Source organism: Cyprinus carpio, chromosome B4 (genome assembly GCF_018340385.1).
Source record: "Cyprinus carpio isolate SPL01 chromosome B4, ASM1834038v1, whole genome shotgun sequence".
In the NCBI taxonomy this organism is placed as follows: domain Eukaryota; kingdom Metazoa; phylum Chordata; class Actinopteri; order Cypriniformes; family Cyprinidae; genus Cyprinus; species Cyprinus carpio.
In genome coordinates, this window is record NC_056600.1 from 21,173,257 (window position 1) to 21,191,419 (window position 18,163).

General features: G+C 34.9%; 1 protein-coding gene across 2 annotated transcripts in view; it reads right to left on the reverse strand.

Annotated features, from left to right (window-relative positions):
• The window catches only part of tafa5a (TAFA chemokine like family member 5a), a 109,519-nt gene that overhangs the window by 42,284 nt on the left and 49,072 nt on the right, over positions 1 to 18,163 (reverse strand). For both annotated transcript variants that reach the window (XM_042722373.1, XM_042722374.1), the window contains exon 2: positions 6,549 to 6,698. In XM_042722373.1, coding sequence (XP_042578307.1) covers positions 6,549 to 6,698 — 150 coding nt within the window. The remainder of the gene's footprint in view (positions 1 to 6,548; positions 6,699 to 18,163) is intronic.

Below are 18,163 nucleotides of genomic sequence, written 5' to 3' on the forward strand. Positions count from 1 at the left end.
GATACTGTTCCAGTAACCATATTTTGGGGACAAACTGGTACCTAGAAATAAGCAAAATTTGACAAAATCACCTAAAACCTCCCTTTGAGGACGTCCTCATTTGTAAAACTGTGTGTTTTGCTATTTGTGAACATACAGCAGGACACAAGTGAGAGGAACTGATCAGAGATTGATCAGAGATGTATAAGAACAGATGGCATCAAATACAGCATATACATTACATTATGCCATGTGATACTGTATATTGAAGCATTACAATGGTAAAGACTGCACATTACTATACAGTAACTCACCCTTCATCTGAAAAATTCAGCTAGAATATAGATTCAGTCATATGGCACAGTGAGGACATTTTCTGCATTGACAGTAAACTCTGTCTGTTCTAGCACAAAACCTTATGGCTATGTCATACCTTCATCACACCTTATGATATCACACTGGATAAATACTTTTACAAAACACTATTTATTTTACGTGAGATATGCAAGTTAGGTAATGTAAGTGTATTTTTCTAAAATTACAATTACTGCATGTATTACTGTAATTATTTCAGCAACAAATGTTATTTGAAACATGAATCTTGCATTGTTTTCTCTTGAATTAACTAATTGTTAAAAATGCTAAATTGAAAGAAGATCATACAGTTGTATTTTGGTGATTAATTCAAATGTTCTCAATACATATCACAATATGTATTGTGTTTTGAAAAAATTATTATGTTGAATGAAAATATTCTTAACTACAGTGAAATCATGAGATCAGGTTTTGAAATAATGACTAGTGGTGTTACAAGTGTGATCAGTTTAAAGTTTTATACTAAGAGTTTTGAAAATGTACATCTTACTTGTGAAAATAGTACCAAACCAATTAAAAAAAAAAAAAAAACACCTGTAATAATCAGTGAATTTCCATTTTCTTTTCAGATGCAACCAGGCTGAGCTTTTGCAAAGATGCATCTAATCTTATTCAATAAATCTGCTTGGTTATAAAGCTCACTTCACCTCTTCATCTCCTCTTCTGGCTACCAGGAGAGTTAACATGACAAAGTGTTGAATGATTTTCAATATCAGAAAAAAAAATGTCTGCTATTTCCTGATAAAGAGCGATATCTAGCTATAAATAAACTGGGAATACAATTTGAAGTTATCTTATTAGTGCCTGTCAGCATTTGTAGTTCTACTTTATTTGAATAGGCACATTAATGAATATTCAAAATATTAATGTGTGGAGAATTTCTGAAAAGTAAACCCTTTTAGTAGACTACTTTAGAGATTAACAGTATTTAGGAATTTATGAATTGTATTTGTATATGTATTTTTGTATTTGTAATTTTTCTATTTGTTTATGAAGGAGCTAACATGAACTAACGTGAAACAACTGTCATAGCTTCACCAGGATCTCCCCCTCAGTCAGAGTCCACACTTCCTGCACATTCACCAGTGTACTGATTAGCAACACCTGTGACCAATCACCTGTCAGTCAAGGATGCTATTTAACATGGACTCCAAGGGGGTGTTTGACACATGACACCAATCTCAACTAAAATCTTAAACTTGTTATGCTTTTTGGGTAGGGTGACCAAACGTGCCATTTTCCCAGGACACATCCTGGCCAGGATTTCTATATTGCCTAAAATATCCAGGTTTTGGCTTTGGTTTCCTGTTTTTATACTTAATGAAGGTAATGATCGTTTGACCAATAACATGCAGACATTGTACGTAATCGAACAATCGTGGTGCGTGAGCAGGTGCGATCTACAGAGAACGGTCAAAGTGATGCAAATAAATGTACATATTATTGTTTTTCTTGTTGAAGCAGTGATCATACTGATCGGTGTATGACATCAAAGTACCGTGAGAGCAATTCAAAAGCACAAGAAGCAGTCTGCTCTCTAGAGCTCTCACGGTACTTTGTCATAAAACAATTGGTCTGCACAGTGCAAACAAAGCCAAAACTTGGACATTTTAAGCAATATAGAAATCCTGGCCAGGACGTGTCCTGGGAAAATGACATGTTTGGTCACCCTATTTTTGGGCATTCATTTACATGTAAATGGAGTTTTGTAGGCCTGAAAATGCTAACCTTTCAAAATGGGTTTCAAATAGGGCTGCAAAACGATTAAACGCGATTAATTGCATTCAAAATAAAATTTATGTTTACATACTATATGTGTGTGTTCTTTGTGTGTATATATATTAGGGGTGACCCCGAATAGTCGACGATTCGATGCTTAGATTCGAGGAGCCTGATTTGACTATCAAACTCACAGTCGAATAATCAGGGGATGCTTTGATTATGCCATTTTGACTATATGGGGGAGCTCAAATGTCTGATTTCACATAGAACTACCGGTTTTCTCCCGATAAGTTAATATACAGCCTATTATGATAAAGCTGTAAATAAGAATCTGAAAAGAAAGAAGCTTCAAATAAATATTTTTTGTGCGTGAATAAATTCAACCACCCCTATATATTTATGTTTCACACAGGAGCATCTTGGCCGCAGGGATTTAAAACTTTAACAAGACTTTAACAAGACTTTAATAAGACTTTAATAAGACAGAGACTGTTTCGTTTAGGTAGGGTACAAGTGATTTCAAAACATTTCAGACGGTTTATATATATCGTGGATATATTATTTACCTGATATAAGATGCATTTGGTTGAGACAAGTGCTTCATTTTAGTAGTATGGTGATTATCTCTTCATCGCGCAGTGCGAGCAGGACAAAAAGCAATGCAGAATATTAATAACTGTGACTGGGACTGTCATACACATACCATTATAATGAGAACACCATTATAATAAAACGCTGCAAATTTTTAGAGTTAAGCTGCCGTGTTTCTGCATGTTGTTGCGTGAAGAACGCATCCACAAAATTAGTTCATTCAGAGCTGTGCAGACACGTTCATGTGCATTCGGGCCCTTTTTGCATATAGCTTTTAAGTCCTAATATTAACGTTATATTGTGTAAATAACAAAGCATATTCTATATGAAATTATGAGTTTAATCCAACCCCACTCACTTTTTCTCTTGACAAGAAGTGCATTTATTCAGTTGCGGAACAACTGAGAACTGGAGACGTTTCAGATGCACGCTCCACTTCACTTCAGCGCCAGGCATGAGTCATCTGAGTGCGGAAACGGTACTGTTCTCACAGCATGTGCTCTTCAATTGCATGCACAAAGGCGCCGGCACACGCTGTAGCCTATGTCCTTTCATATCAAAGCGTGAAATAAACTATGTGCATGCAATGTTGTGGGTCCGTTAAGTCATGAAGTTACCAAAAAGCCAATTAAAGCTACCTTAAAACTGTGCATGCATGCAATATATTTTATGAGTCACATTTAAGAACATGTCTCTGAAATGGTTTTCAAAACTGTCCTTGAGCAGCCCAGCACTGTCTCACTCATTTAATACACCCGATGTATCTTGTCAGCTCATTAATAGAGACTTTAAGACCTGAGGTGGGTCAGAAAAGGTAAAATGATTTAAGAGAAAATATAATGCATGTCAGATCTGCGTCACGTTCAGCAGTGGCAGCCCTTAAAGAAATAGCAGCCAAAACAACCTAATAACCAGCTGCTGTGATGTCTATTAATCAAAGGGGGAAAAATAGGAAAAAAAAAACTGTTATGGCTTTAAGGATTAATCTATATTTAATATATATGTGGAATACTTCATAAAGGATGGCATAGCACTAACTGCACCTTGTCAAAGACTCTACATCTTCTCCCATTTGGCAAGCAGCTTCCACTCTCAGTGCCACAGCCTTTCTGGTTATACCTAGGAGTGGATTTCATCACTGAACTGAAGACCCCAGAAGCCCTAGGCCATCACATCTTCCACAACGATGGTGTCCTGGAAAACGTTGTCTCAGACTGCAGTTCCTAGTTCATCTCCAGAGTCTGGAGTTCTTTCTTCTCACAACCTCTACTTACCATCCAGGAAAGAAGGTCTACCTCTGTACCAGGGTCATTCATCTTCAACTGTATTGCAAGAGTCCCCACTACATAAATCCAGAGACAAATAAACTCAGTCATCTACTATTTACACCTCCTAGCACAGTGGTCTCCAACTCTGCTCTTGGAGATCTACCGTCTTACAGATACAGGCTACTTGATAATAACAGACAGGTGTGTTGGAGCAGGGTTGGAACTGAAGTCTGCAGGACGGTAGCTCTCCAGGAGGAGGGTTGGAGATCCCTGTCCTAGCACATTACTGTATTGCACCCATATTTGATTTGTCGGAGGCTCTGGCCTTCTGGGGCCGTGTTTGGGGAGGCGGGTCAGTCTTTTAGTCATCCAGTCTTATAGTTCTCCAGTCATCCTCGTCTCTGTGTTCCCATTGTCTCGTCAAGTTCACTTGAGTATCACAGCTGTGTTGCCATCTCACCATTCTTTAGTACTCACCGTTCTGTTTTCACCTGTTGTGTTTCAATAAAGCCCCTCTTGAGTCTGAATCAGTATCTTGCTGTTTGTGACAACAATACTTTTGCGTAAATTAATCTAAATTAATGCTTGTTTCATTATACATTCATTAATTTTTAATTTGTATAATTTAACATTACTTTACATTACTTTGTTTGTATTATGAACAAACAGATCCTATTATCAAATCATGTTATCAGATGTACTATATTACTATATCGCGTTAGCAAATGCATTAACTAAAACAAACAAAATTTAACCTTATTATAACTGTTTAATTCCATCCATTTAAGAAATTAAGGACCAGATTTACTAACCAAGGCAAATTGGTTGTGTTTCATGCATTGCACTGTTGGTTTCATAATTCAGTAAGCTTTGTGTTACTTGCAGCATGGGACATTTTCGACATCAATCCCAGAATGCATTTCTGTTCACCTCCATTTGTCTGATGTCTCTAAATAATTCTGTTCTGCTTTCTGGATGTATGTAGTGCTTTCAGTGTTAGTGATGTGCTCAGTGTGGTGAAAATGACTACATGGGAATCAAGTATAATGTAGCATTAGCTTTCATTGGTGTTATTGTGATTTCAGAGTATTATTTTTTATTGTTTTTATTGTTATTTGTGAATATTTTTAGACTGACATATTGTTACACATGAAGATGAAGTGGATAACCAAAGAGTTAATTACAAAAGTTGATATGTCATTTGAAATGTGACTTTTTTTTATTTATTTATTTATTTATTTATTATTATTATTACTTCTTCTTAGGACCAATTGATTTATCTTTTAAGCTGAAAATTAACATATCAAAACTAGGGATGGAAATGGTTCTAGTTTTGCGATCAACGCAAATATTTTTGGAGACTGAATTTACTTTATACTATAGATGTTGCTCTTCTACAAACACCCCTTCAACAGAAAATTTGTTGGGTTTTCAGTATGTGAATGATTTCACCCAATGTGAATAGGAATGGTCTCCTTTTGAAAATCCATGCCACTCACATTCTGTATGAATAAACCTTAAGAAATGGTCTTCAATTTCTAACCCGGTCTGTGGATTATCCTGTGGATGGACTGACCTCCACAGACTGAAGGACACAGCATGCCACATCACATATGACAACTGTGCTGAGACCTTAAGGAATCCAGTCGATTAAACTGATTGAAATTCAGTTTGCCTCTTTTCTAGCTCTCACTTTTTTCTTTCCTTTCTTATACCCTCTGGTGGACTGTGTCCTGCTTTTGTGCACTTTTCTGGAACAATATTGAACATGTAATGCACTATACTCTGTAAAGATATTTCAAAACAATATAGATATATTGAAAAGCACTATAGAATTAAAACTGGCATGACTTGACTTAGCTCTTCTAGGTGGTTACCAACTGGCCAAATTTGATAAATTAACAAAATAAATGCACATTTTTATGTTTTATCAAAAAACATATTTATGATTACTTGGAAAAGTGATTGCATGTCGTCTTTACAAGCCACATGTACGGTGTTCATATGAGGACATCCTCAGACCTCCAGACCCCAGGAAAAATGTCAGGTGTCAGGTCTCATATAGGGAGAACAACATCCGATATAAAGACATCAGAAGAAATGGCATCAGACGCAACCTCAGAAACAGCTACAGTCATAATTTATCACAATCACTGCCTCTATCGGTCATAATGCACAGATCCTGTGTACAGTGTCTGTGCGCAAATTGAAAAAATGTTGCCAGTAGAAGCCTCACGTCAACCTTGGTGGTCGAATGTCATTGGCTCTTGTGTGTCTTGTGACCAGTTGCATCATGCTAAAGTACAGGAGTATATTTTTGAATGACGTGAGCATTTTAATGGAGCGGGATCATTTTCAGCAATTACAACCTTATGTTTTACACTCTTCTTCACATAAAGATATTGTATGGCTTCAGAAGACTTGGAATGCAACATGACTTGTTTGTAATGCGTTTATACTACTTTTTAATGGTCTGTTTTTGAAATAAATACCTGTGACTATAGTTTTATTTTCCTGCTGCTTTTTTTATATTGTTTAAAAGTGGGTAGGTTTGGGGTAGGGGTGGGGTTAGATAGTACTTTTGATTGACAGTTTCCCCAAATTTGCTCTTACCGTCCACGCAGGCTGGCCTGGCTCTCGTTGTCCCAGCAATCTGTCCTTTCTTACATGCGCAGCGGGCCGTCTGTCTGGCAATTGTCCTGCGTGGCTGACTGCTGTCTCTGTCTAGAGTGACAATCTCACAGGTGCCTGCTGCCAGTTGACCTGCAGGACACAACCAAAGACAGAAGAAGAGTTCAGAGGGGATCACTGTGAATAGTGGCTACATCAGTATTTTTTTTTTTTTTTTTAGCTTACTGATTTTTTTTTTTTAAGCTTACTGACGTTATTTTTTCACAGTTCAGGACACAATGGGGTTATGCTTTGTTTTGTAATTTGATATATGATGATTGTCTTAAAATTCCTAATGCAATAGGAGTAATATAATGTGGGCACTGGGCAGCAGATCTATAAAAAAAAAAAATTAGTAGTAATGTAATGTTGGTATTTTGTGGGATGTATATATATGAATTTGTTGAGATTTCTTTACAAACTCTAGAGGAGACACATGCCAAATTATCAAGGTTTCTTCTCAATAGATACATGTGAAAGGAGAGGAGGGGAGATTTAAACAAAAGCAACAATCAAATATCAAGCAACAATTTCATTGTATAGGAAACACAACTGTTAATTTACATGAACTCTCCTTTTTTATGATTAATTTACATGAACTCTCCTTTTTTATGATAGTGTGTTGGAAGTCAGAATTTGATTAGTGTAAAGCAACTATGCTGGGCTAAATACAACCCAGCGCTGGGTAAAATATGGACAAGCCCAGCTATTTAATTGTTTTGACCCAGTGGTTGGGTTACAACCCAGAAGGTTCTAAGAATTCTACAACATACTGTAATAGTTATGTTGATGGTTAAATGTATTCTGTAATATAATGTATTGTCACCCATCTACTGTAATCAAACTGTTTAACTACACTTCTTCACCCATCTTCATTCCCATATCACATGATGTACTTGTTACATCATTAGACTGAATTATAGTCTATGCTAATATTACTCTGTTTCTTTCTTATTCAGAGGTAGCCACCATATTAATTTGATCCAGACTGTATCCAGATCAGTGGTAGAGATAATTGGGTATAGTTAAAGACGCAAAAGGTTGTCTATTCAATTCCCAGGGAACATCTTTATGTCATTTGCATCAGAAAATCAACACTGAATGTCAGCGCAGATCATAATATAACATAATATATTTTCAATAAATTATTAACTAATTACCTTTTAAACTGACAAAGAAACATGAGTTTTTTAAGATAATATACACAGTGCTCATACATTAAAGTGCATTTCTCCCTAAAAGGGTGGACATTTTTGGTCTTCAGTTTCATAGTTTTGTTTCATAAATGCTTCAGCTCGACAAAAATATTTTTTTCAGATGTTTCAGATGCATCTTTTTATCATGATTACACTGTTTGAATTAAAAAAAAAAAAAAAAAAAAAAACTAAGTTAAAATCTGTTTGATATATATATTTTTTTGTCTGATGTCCAAATACCAGGAATGACCCAGTTTATGTTCTGTTATAAATACTATGTTAAATAATGTTTTGTTTTTTGGATTGGTGTACTGTAATTGCATTAATGTTATTAAAGTTTTGATTTTGTTAGGAGCATTCATTCGTTTGTGAGGATCCCTTTGCCCTACTCTCTCCGAGGGGCAGAGCCCTTGAATTGGGGACTTTGGATGGAGTAGGGCACTTGTGTGTCATAGTTCCATTTGGAATGCACTTGGCGAAGGGAGTTTTGGTGGATTTGTGTTTTATATTTATATTTGAATTGGATTTGGGGAATTTTTATGTTTAGACATGGGGATAACTGCATAGTTTAATGATTAGTTATAAGATTAGTAAATGTAATCATTAAAAATAAAAATATAATATTAAATCAATAAAAATGGATAACTGCATAGTTCAAAGATAAGTCAACCTAAATAGATGCACTTAAAGAATGTAAAAATATAGTTACTAATATGCATGTTGTATTAAGTGTTGTGTTAACTTTGACTTCGTACCTACTAAACAACAATTCCTGTTTTCTAATGTTATTGTATGTTTATTTTTATTAATTCACTGTTTGTCTTTTTGAAGCCTCTTTGACTTTGGCATTTCAATGACTCTTTGAATTTTGTATTTCACTGTTTATAAGTTGATCTCGTATATCTACTTACATAAACACATACATAATTTGTGTCTTATATTGTGATTTCACATGGCAGTATATTTTAGTATGTATGCTTTGTTTTGATTGTGCTTTAATTTACTCCTTACATTTTAATCAATTTTTTTTATCTTTTATTTTTTAACTGTGACATGCATGCAAAATTTTGATGGTGCTTTCAATTCCTCCTATTTAATCATGTTTTATTAACTATGTACATGCTTGCATATATTTGTGCCTGGTGGTGAGGCAAATATGGAAAAAATGCATTGCATTGAATGTAATTCTGTGTCTTGTTTGTGGCATTTAGGATTTGTTGGATTGTGTGTCTTGTGAATGTTATTTGTGTTGTGTTTGGAAGTGTGGCTAAATAATTTAGTGAAGTTCATTTGTTTTCTAGTGTTTGTGAGAAGGGTGAAAGATATGTGTCTGATTAAGTGATTTTAAAGTTATTGTGAGCAGGATGGCAAAAAGGGGTGACTTAGGTGAATAGTGGCCACATCCACCCCTGGCCACGGCCTTAGGTGCAATTTACATGTGCTTGCATGCATTGTAGGTGGGTGTTGATGAATGAACATTGCTCTCTTCCACCCTCATTACCCAATGAAGTGCTCTTGAAAAGGCATACTGACCCCCAGTTGACTTCAAAACCTGGATATAGCTGCCCACTGCTCCGGGTGTGTGTTCACACCTCACTATATGTGTGTGTGGCACTACAGAGTTAAATGCAGAGCAAGCATTTTCGAGTATTTAAGCATATTTCAAATGTCAAACTTTCACTTTCACTTTTTAATATTTAAGCAATTTCAAACAAACCTGAACACATAAAAATTGTAAACACTCCATAAATTATTTAGAAATCAAATTTATTCTTTTTCTATGTAAGGTTATCAGATTAACCTTTCTGTATGTTGTGTTTGTGTGAATTTGGTTTACAGGTGATTTGGTTCTTACAATTCTGATTGGCTGCGAGTCAAAACGGTGCTTTAAACTGACCTAGAGTCAGGGCAGAGGTAGACCAGGGTTAATTAACTAACACACAGGTCACATTCAGGCTAATGGAGAATCTTAAGATACACAGCCATACTACCACACCGAGCTTGTGTGTGTGTGTGTGTAAAATACAGAGGTACACTGCCACACTGTTTTTGTGTGTGTGTGTGTATTGGTGTATTTTGGGTTTTGTTGTGTATATTTTTGTGTTTTGACGAAATTTATACAACCTTAATGAACGTGTAGCTCTACAGGTTTAGCCTGAAGAATTTGCACTGCTGTGTAAACCCCCTTATATTCTGATTGTGATTATGTAAAACCCTTTTCCCCCCTCTCAGTATGCTTTACAAATCAAGATGGGTTTAGTAATTTGTCAGTACACATGGTACAGTAATTAAAATAAACAGAGCCAATTAAAAGTCTGAAATGTGAACTTTGAACAAACGTCAATGTTATTTATTTATTTCATGTGGATATTTATAAGTCTTTTGTGTGAAATTTTGGTTGTGTTAGTTGTTTTTTTTTTATTTTTTTTGTTTCTCTCAAACCATTAAAAAAGCATGGAACTCTAGAGTAAATGTGACCCATGTTAGAAAGACCAGGCAAATGTTCTTCATCTCCTTCTAGATTTCATCAACTTTCTTTTCATTTATATTCCACCCCTCCTCCATGCTTCTGGATGATGTTGGATAATGATATGTCATATGTGCTTAGCAGCGGGAAATCCATCTTTCTCTTTAACACTCATTTCTGCAGAGATTGCATTTGTCTGCCTGATCTGAAAATCCCCCAAAGAAACTGCAAAAAAAAAAATCCCCCTTACATTGCTATAAGCATAGTAAGACACTAAGAGATGAGATGAAGCACTTTGAAATCTTCTTTTTGTCAGCAATTCCTTTATCAGCATTCATGCATTGAATAACATTCTTCTGCTTTGTGTCCCAGTGTAGGCTACATTTTGTTATCCTGTTCTGCACTGGTATTAAAATATAATATTAGTGTAATATTATAATAGAGGCGCTATTCCATGCATCTTTAAAATTTTCAAAATGTCCTTGATCTTTTGCGCAAAGAACATGATGTACTATGAAAAAAAAAAGTTCTGCAAAACCTGCAGAACTTCATAATGCCATTATTAATGCAAGAGACCTTTTATTGGAGCAAACATCAGGTTTATAAGGTATCCTTATTCATGTTCCTGCAACAAATCTCACCATATACATTTACAGATCTACAGATTTAGATATAAGTTTTTAAGACCTAATGATTTTATATACATACATAATGTACATACATAAAATATATTTATATATTCAGGGAAAATGTAAATTAGTATTTACAAAAAAAAAAAAAAAAAATATATATATATATATATATATATATATATATATATATATATATATATATATATATATATATATATATATATATATAATTTATAAACCAATACTTTGTATACATTTCCTTTAACTGTGTTCCTTAAACTGTGACTTTTATTGCTGTGTGTCCTTGAACACAGGGATGGTTAATATTACACACACAACCATATTCCCTTCTCCTCAGCTTTCTGTAATTTGTTTGATATTTCTCCATGCAGTGAACATGTCATTTAATAATGATGATGTACATGTATTTTTTGCTGTCTTTACAGCAATGCACATACAAATAAGACAAATAGTTCTGTTTGATATTTCTCCATGGATTGTTTTTTTTTCTTTCTTTCTTTCTTTCTTTCTTTCTTTCTTTCTTTCTTTCTTTCTTTCTTTCTTTCTTTCTCTGCAGGCAAATTCTCTGGTTTGAAATTAGTATTTGTTTCAGGGTTAGACTTATAGACATCACATGAAATCCTGCTGAAAACAAACATATATATATAGATATATATATATATATATATATATATATATATCATTAGAATGGACTTTTTGGACATTAATGATTCACATAAATGTGTATGTCATTATAAAATATGAATGCAATCTTTTTACTTTATTGACTTTACTAAAAGCAGGCGATATGTAACAAGAATTAATCATAAATGCTAATATTAATTTATTTGTTAAAAATAATTTGTTGTATTAAAGCAACAACATTAAAAACATGTTTAGTATAATGACTTGTACTGTATGTACAGTAATGTGAGGGTAACGTTTTATGATTACTTTTTTAGTATATTGTATTGTTCTTCTTTTCCCTTCTTCATCTTCCTTGAACCATGTTTCCAAACAAAATTATTTTAAATCTCTTTGGGGGCATTTATTATTTATTGTAAATATTGACACATAATGTTTTAAAGGTTTTGCGTATGAATGACAAAAGATTTCATTGGAATTCTGGAAGAAGTAGTCATTGAATGCATTTCACCGACTATCAAAAGGATTTTGACAATATGACTTCAGTTTTGAACAATGCATAAAAAACAAACAAACAAACAAAAAAACATAATACCGTTCCATAAACATGACATCTCGCATTTCTTTAAGCTCCATCTCTTTCTCCAAACTTATTAGATCACTTTCTCATGCATTAAGGTCATTAGATAAATGTTCAACAGCAGTATAAACAGCTGAAGTAAAACTGTAATTGATTTGGTGTTTTTGCAAAGCCTGAGGCTCTTGTAGATTAGTGTGTGTACTGGTGTCAGTGTCAATGTATTTACATAGTTCCTTCAGTCTTTGTGATACTGAAACATTTAAAAAAAATTGTGTTAATGGCAGACATTGGCTGAACCTGAGCTCTATTTATATCTTGAGTGCTTTAGTGTTTTAAAAAAGGAAATGTTGAATTATGTGGATGCTTCTATAATTGCTCAGACGTTAAAAAACAAACAAACAAACAAACAAAAAAACCCACCCTTTTATTTATCCATTTACTATAAAAAGGGAGCAGAGAGAAATGAAAGAAAGGCAAGGATGTTACATTTTAAAATCTCATGGCTGGCAAGTATGTATTTAAATTAGTATACTAGCTGGATCTAGGCATGGGCAGTGGTTGGATATGCTCAGTGTCTGTTTTGCCCACTCAATCAAAACCCATTTTTGTTAAGTGTTTTGTTTGTGTTAGAGTTTAGGTTTCTTTATTCCCACCTTTTTGTTTTTCATATCTGTAACTGTCAACACTATCAACAGGTAAATGATTTCTTTCTTAAAATGTATCTACATTCCATTGGACTAATTTCACACGTGCTTTCATGCAGAGGCGTTCCCACAGCATTTCAACACAGCACTCCAGGCCATTGATAAAGCAAAACTATATTATATAAAGTTTTATAAATATGGTTCCACTATTGTTAAAAGCTGATGAATACTAATTTAGTTCAGGTTAGAACCATATTTTTTTTCTTCTTCTTTCTTTTTTTCTTAAGAGTGTATTTTTGACTACTCACAGCTCATATTTGCATCTCTGTAAGTTACAGGAATCTCACATGAAAACCTGCAATACATGCAAGAATGGGCAACACATAGTGGCTTTCTTACATTGTATGGTGTTACAGAAAACTAGTTGTCCAGTTACGATTCTGTTCACACAGCAGGTTTGCTGACATTATATTCGTGAGTCCCAGCCAATATTAAAGAGCTACACTTGATGCACATTTGTTGAAAAGACATATACAGTACAGAGGTTGTCAAAATGGATGTGGCAACATCGCATCTGAAGCAGAATCAATCCCGAATGTGTTCTGCATAGCAGTGAAGCAACTCCCATTCACCTCTCTACTATTTAACATGTAATTGTTATACTATGCTGCCAACCCTCTTGCCTGCTTCAGTTTCACTGTTGGGGAGTTTGCTGTAGGAACCGTTGCATCTGCTGCAGAAAGCATACAGTATTTCAATAACAAATGCCACTAAATATTCTGTTTAAAAAAAAAAAAAGTATGTTAAATAGTACTGTTTGTATTAATGATCAGTGATTGTTTATTTTTCATATTTTTGCTAAAGACGTGTGAAATCTTAGTAGGAGGTGATTACTATTACCAGTTTACATTTCCAAACATTCATTTTGCCATTAATTGTAATAATCCAGTGAGATTTTTGTTTGCACAAGGAGTCTTACAACAGCCAGTGCTCCATACAGATATCTGATCTCATCATCATCCAGTTTGTCTGGAATGACATGAAGAAACAGAACAAACTGAGACAGACTAAATCCAAAAGAACTGTGGAAATGGCTCCAAGATGCTTCAAGAAACCTCCCTGCAAAGCTACCTGAAAAACTCCTAGGGCTACCTAAAATACACCTAGGGCAAAAGCTGCTTTAAACACAAAGGATGGTCACACCAAATGTTGATTTAATTTAGTTAATAGAAGTTAATTGATAAAGAAAATGTATTTATGACATTATTTTGAACATAATTCTCATTTTACAGCATTTTTTACACAAATGCCTAAAACTTTTAACAGTACTGTAGCTTTGCAGGTAGGTCTCTTGAAGCATCAACTGTGGCATCGTTGCCACAGTTCTTCTGGATTTGGTCAGTCTGAGTCAGTTTCAGTTTGAATTGAATTGAATTGAATTGAATTGAATTGAATTTAACAGTACGAAGAAGAGAGAGATAGAGAATGGATGAGAGGGGGAGAGAGAGAGAGAGAGAGAGAGAGAGAGAGAGAGAGAGAGAGACAGAGAGAGAGAGAGAGAGAGAGAGAGAGAGAGAGAGAGAGAGATTTGTTCTGGAAGTTCATTACTCAGTTATGATACTAGACAAGTTTCTATTTGCATACACTGTGAACAAGTGTACCATTTACATTTCATTTAAGCTTTTTAAAAAGCCAATCTAATCATATTCCCATAAAGAAAATTGCCCTGTCTTTCTCAGAAAATTTTAACCCCTTTTTTCATATATTATCATCTGTAATATTTAATTTACTTGGATAGTTCATGCTCTTGAATCACAAATGATCTCATCTCTCTAATCACAAAAAGGCTTTATAAATGATTCATATAATGAATTCAAATCAAATCAGTGATCAAAAACTTCGAAACACATCTTACATTTCTCCTGTTTGAATGTGCACATTCATAATTATCACTGAAGTATGCAGACATAAACTGAATAAACAATAAAATGCCATAAACTGTTGAAGGTATATAAATTATGGTGAATTATGGTGATTTTTGTGGTGCGTTTACATTTAAAGAACAATCACACAACCATTCATAATGTGGAACCTGGTCTTAACCCTTGGGGCCATTTGAGGGGTTTGCATGAGTTTGTGTGGGATCACAAGGCCTGTAATCTGTGAGCAGATTCGGGGTCCATGAGGCCATTCATTGTGCTTCATCAGCATTCAGTGAAGAGGACATTTCGCCTTCAGAGCGTGAATGCCGCCTTGAGATGGTCTGTCTTTAATCTCAGCTGGTGGGGTCTGATGCAGGATAAAGACACAACACATCCTCTCATCCGCTACTTCCTCCAGGTCCTCTCTAGACTTCCTTCTATCTCACTACCTCTTCATTCTCATCGCACTAACTCTTGGTGTGTTTAAATCCCTCATGATCTTAATGTGATTGGTATTTTCGACTAAGGAGTGTGTGAGAATTTGTTGGGTTTGGGGTAAGAAACATTCTGCTATAGGCTTGTATAATACTGTAGATTTTTTGAGACCTAGCAAAACAAAATACAGTGAATGGATCTACAAAGGTTCTTTTTATGGGATCAGATTTATGCCTCTTCAGCAGGCCTGTAACATGGTTTTAACCAAGGGGGAACCACCCAAAGGAACATGATTTCAACTGAAGGGCAACACCCCTCACACTCCTGGAATGCAAGGGTCATAGAAACCGCTATAAATGCATCACTAGTTTGTGTGCTCCTAATTCGTTACATCATGTAACTGAGCCTTAATCCTTACTTAGAGTCTGTTATCATATTACCCTATGTGACCTTAACCAGATCAGCAGTAGGGACAGCGATATCTTGAATGCTTTGTCCAACTGTACAGATCTCACCTTGGAAATATCTGATTAGGCATGTAGCTCAGGAACAGCTTACAGAATCAAAAGCTCACATGACAGAATATTATGGTAATAATAATAAAAAAAGAAAATGTGACTTGCAGTGCAAATTACAAACCAGTACAACCAAGAAAATTAAGATTTAAAAAAGATAATGTTTTGCTATTTACACCCAAAGTGAAACAGGTTCATTCTAGGTGGGGATCAAAACCAGGTCTCTGACATTGAAAGTCACTGAGTTTACTGATTGAGCCAAGTCCCCAGTTAAAGAATCCAAGAGTACAGATAATAAAAAACAAAGTCAGAGTCACTGATCTCCAGCAAAAGGCAATCTTTACAGAAGAAAAGTGCAACAAAACAAAGGAAGCAGAGCTTCAAAAAAAAAAAAAAAAAAAAAAGTGAAAAGCAAAGCAGAAGCTAGAGTCCAAGAATATCAACTAATAAAGACTTAACTTTCAGCAGGCAACTGGTAACATAGGCTCAAGTCTGAACAATAAAGCTTCTTCTACTTCTTTTTGTTCAGTGGCCATTCACTAGTGATGTTACGTTCTGTGCTGAGGCTTCAGAGCGTGTGTCGAGAAATCCTAGCAGCTTTTAGTGAAGCGCATATCGAGGCTTGAATCGCTTTAGAGCTATGACGTCATTGATGACATCTGAAACCTTGCTTGGCTTGACTAGTTCAGGAAGCGGTTCAAATCTTGTAAATTCACAGTCCTCTGCCATGTTAAACTCAGTCGCTTTCCAGTTTTAGACTAATAATATTGCCACTCCTGTCTATTATGAGCAAAGACTTGATTTACACACATTTGATAGCCTCGTTCATTTCAAGCCAATACATTTATTACACAGTTATGTTATTATATGTTATACAATCATTATGAAATACACATTATATTCATATAAATAGATTAGTCTATGTGGATTTTTTTTTTTTCACTATTATTTCTAAGCCCTAACTGGCGCAAAACAGTGTATCATAGATCACATCAGGTCATCTGTACATCATGCTTAATGAATGGTAGTGTTCAGCAGGAACCTGGAGAGAGGTGCCACCTGTCGACCAGGAGGTAAATTAACAGTACAGTGATGAGTTCTTACACAAAGTGATAAAATTTCAAGTGAAAAAAGTGCTTCTTGTAGTTTGAAGGGCACTTAACTTTCAGAAATGTATTGATTACAACAACTGACTGACTCCACTGAATGTGAACAAAAAAAACTGTTCATTTAACCCTCATGCTAAGAAGAGACTTGTACCTTAATAATTGCAGGTTTAGATCAGCAATATGCATAGGCAATATTTATGTAGGAAAAACTGTACTGTGTGAAAGAAAAAAAGAGAGATGGAAGAAGAAGAGTAAGCTGTGAATTTTTGTTAATTTTGAAAAAGTATAAAAGGAACAAATGTAAGGATGTAAAAATAATGGAGGAGTTTTTGATGGTATGCTGGAATTCACAAGAGCACTGGGACTTGGAAGTCAGTTGAATGAGATTTATCTTCAACAGTGACCTGAAATATACAGCAAAACCCTCAATACGGTGGCTTAAAACCAACAAAGTACATTTCCTAAAGTGGTCGATTTACAGCCAGACCTTAATCCAATTGAACATCTGCAGAATGACTTAAAATGGGGATCCACAAATGGTTCCCATCCAACTTGATGCAGCTTGAGTAATTTTTCCAGAAAATAAAAATGACCAAAGGTATCAGATTTACATTAACATTCATGCATTTGGCCAACAAAGATATACTGTAACAGATGCTAACAAAGCTGATCCTTCCACACATTAACTTTCCATAAGGGGATTCTTATGATTAAAATAGAATTAAATACAAAAGGAAATAGTTAAATTATGAATGTTCAAATGTGGGAAAGAGACCCTCTGCATTTGCATTGTTGTTTTTGTATGTATTATAACCGATTGAGAATGAGATTTGAGAACTACAGTATAGGACAATATTTAGAGTGAATGAAAACTAAAATTTTGATATGTTCCTTTAGCTATCATACAACTTAAAATATATCACACTAGTCATGTACTGTATCTTGGAAATTTAGTCCCCGGTCACTATATGCTTTTCATTGTATAAAAGCCTGGATATTCTGCATCTTAACATCTTTAAGTGTAACAGTATGTGTTTCACGGAAATAGATAATAGGTTTGGGATGACATGAGGGTGAGTAAATGATGACAGAATTTTCATTTTGGCTGTGAACTATTACTTTAATAAAAAGTAAGTTTTCTACTTTATAACAGTCACTTTATATTTCCTTAACTGACCTCAGTCCTTCTTTGCTACTACAATCAGTTTTTCAAAGCAGCCCTCATCAACAATACTGACTGAAATAACAATGAGCTGCACAATGAGCTGAAGACACAAGTCATCTCATACTGCTTGATTGTTCCTTACCACTTCAGAAATATCTGCAAACTCTTCCCATCTGTGCTGTCCCATTTTTGTTCCCCCCAATCTGCTTATTCAGAGCTCAGACAAACAAAAAATGGCCTTCCAGTAC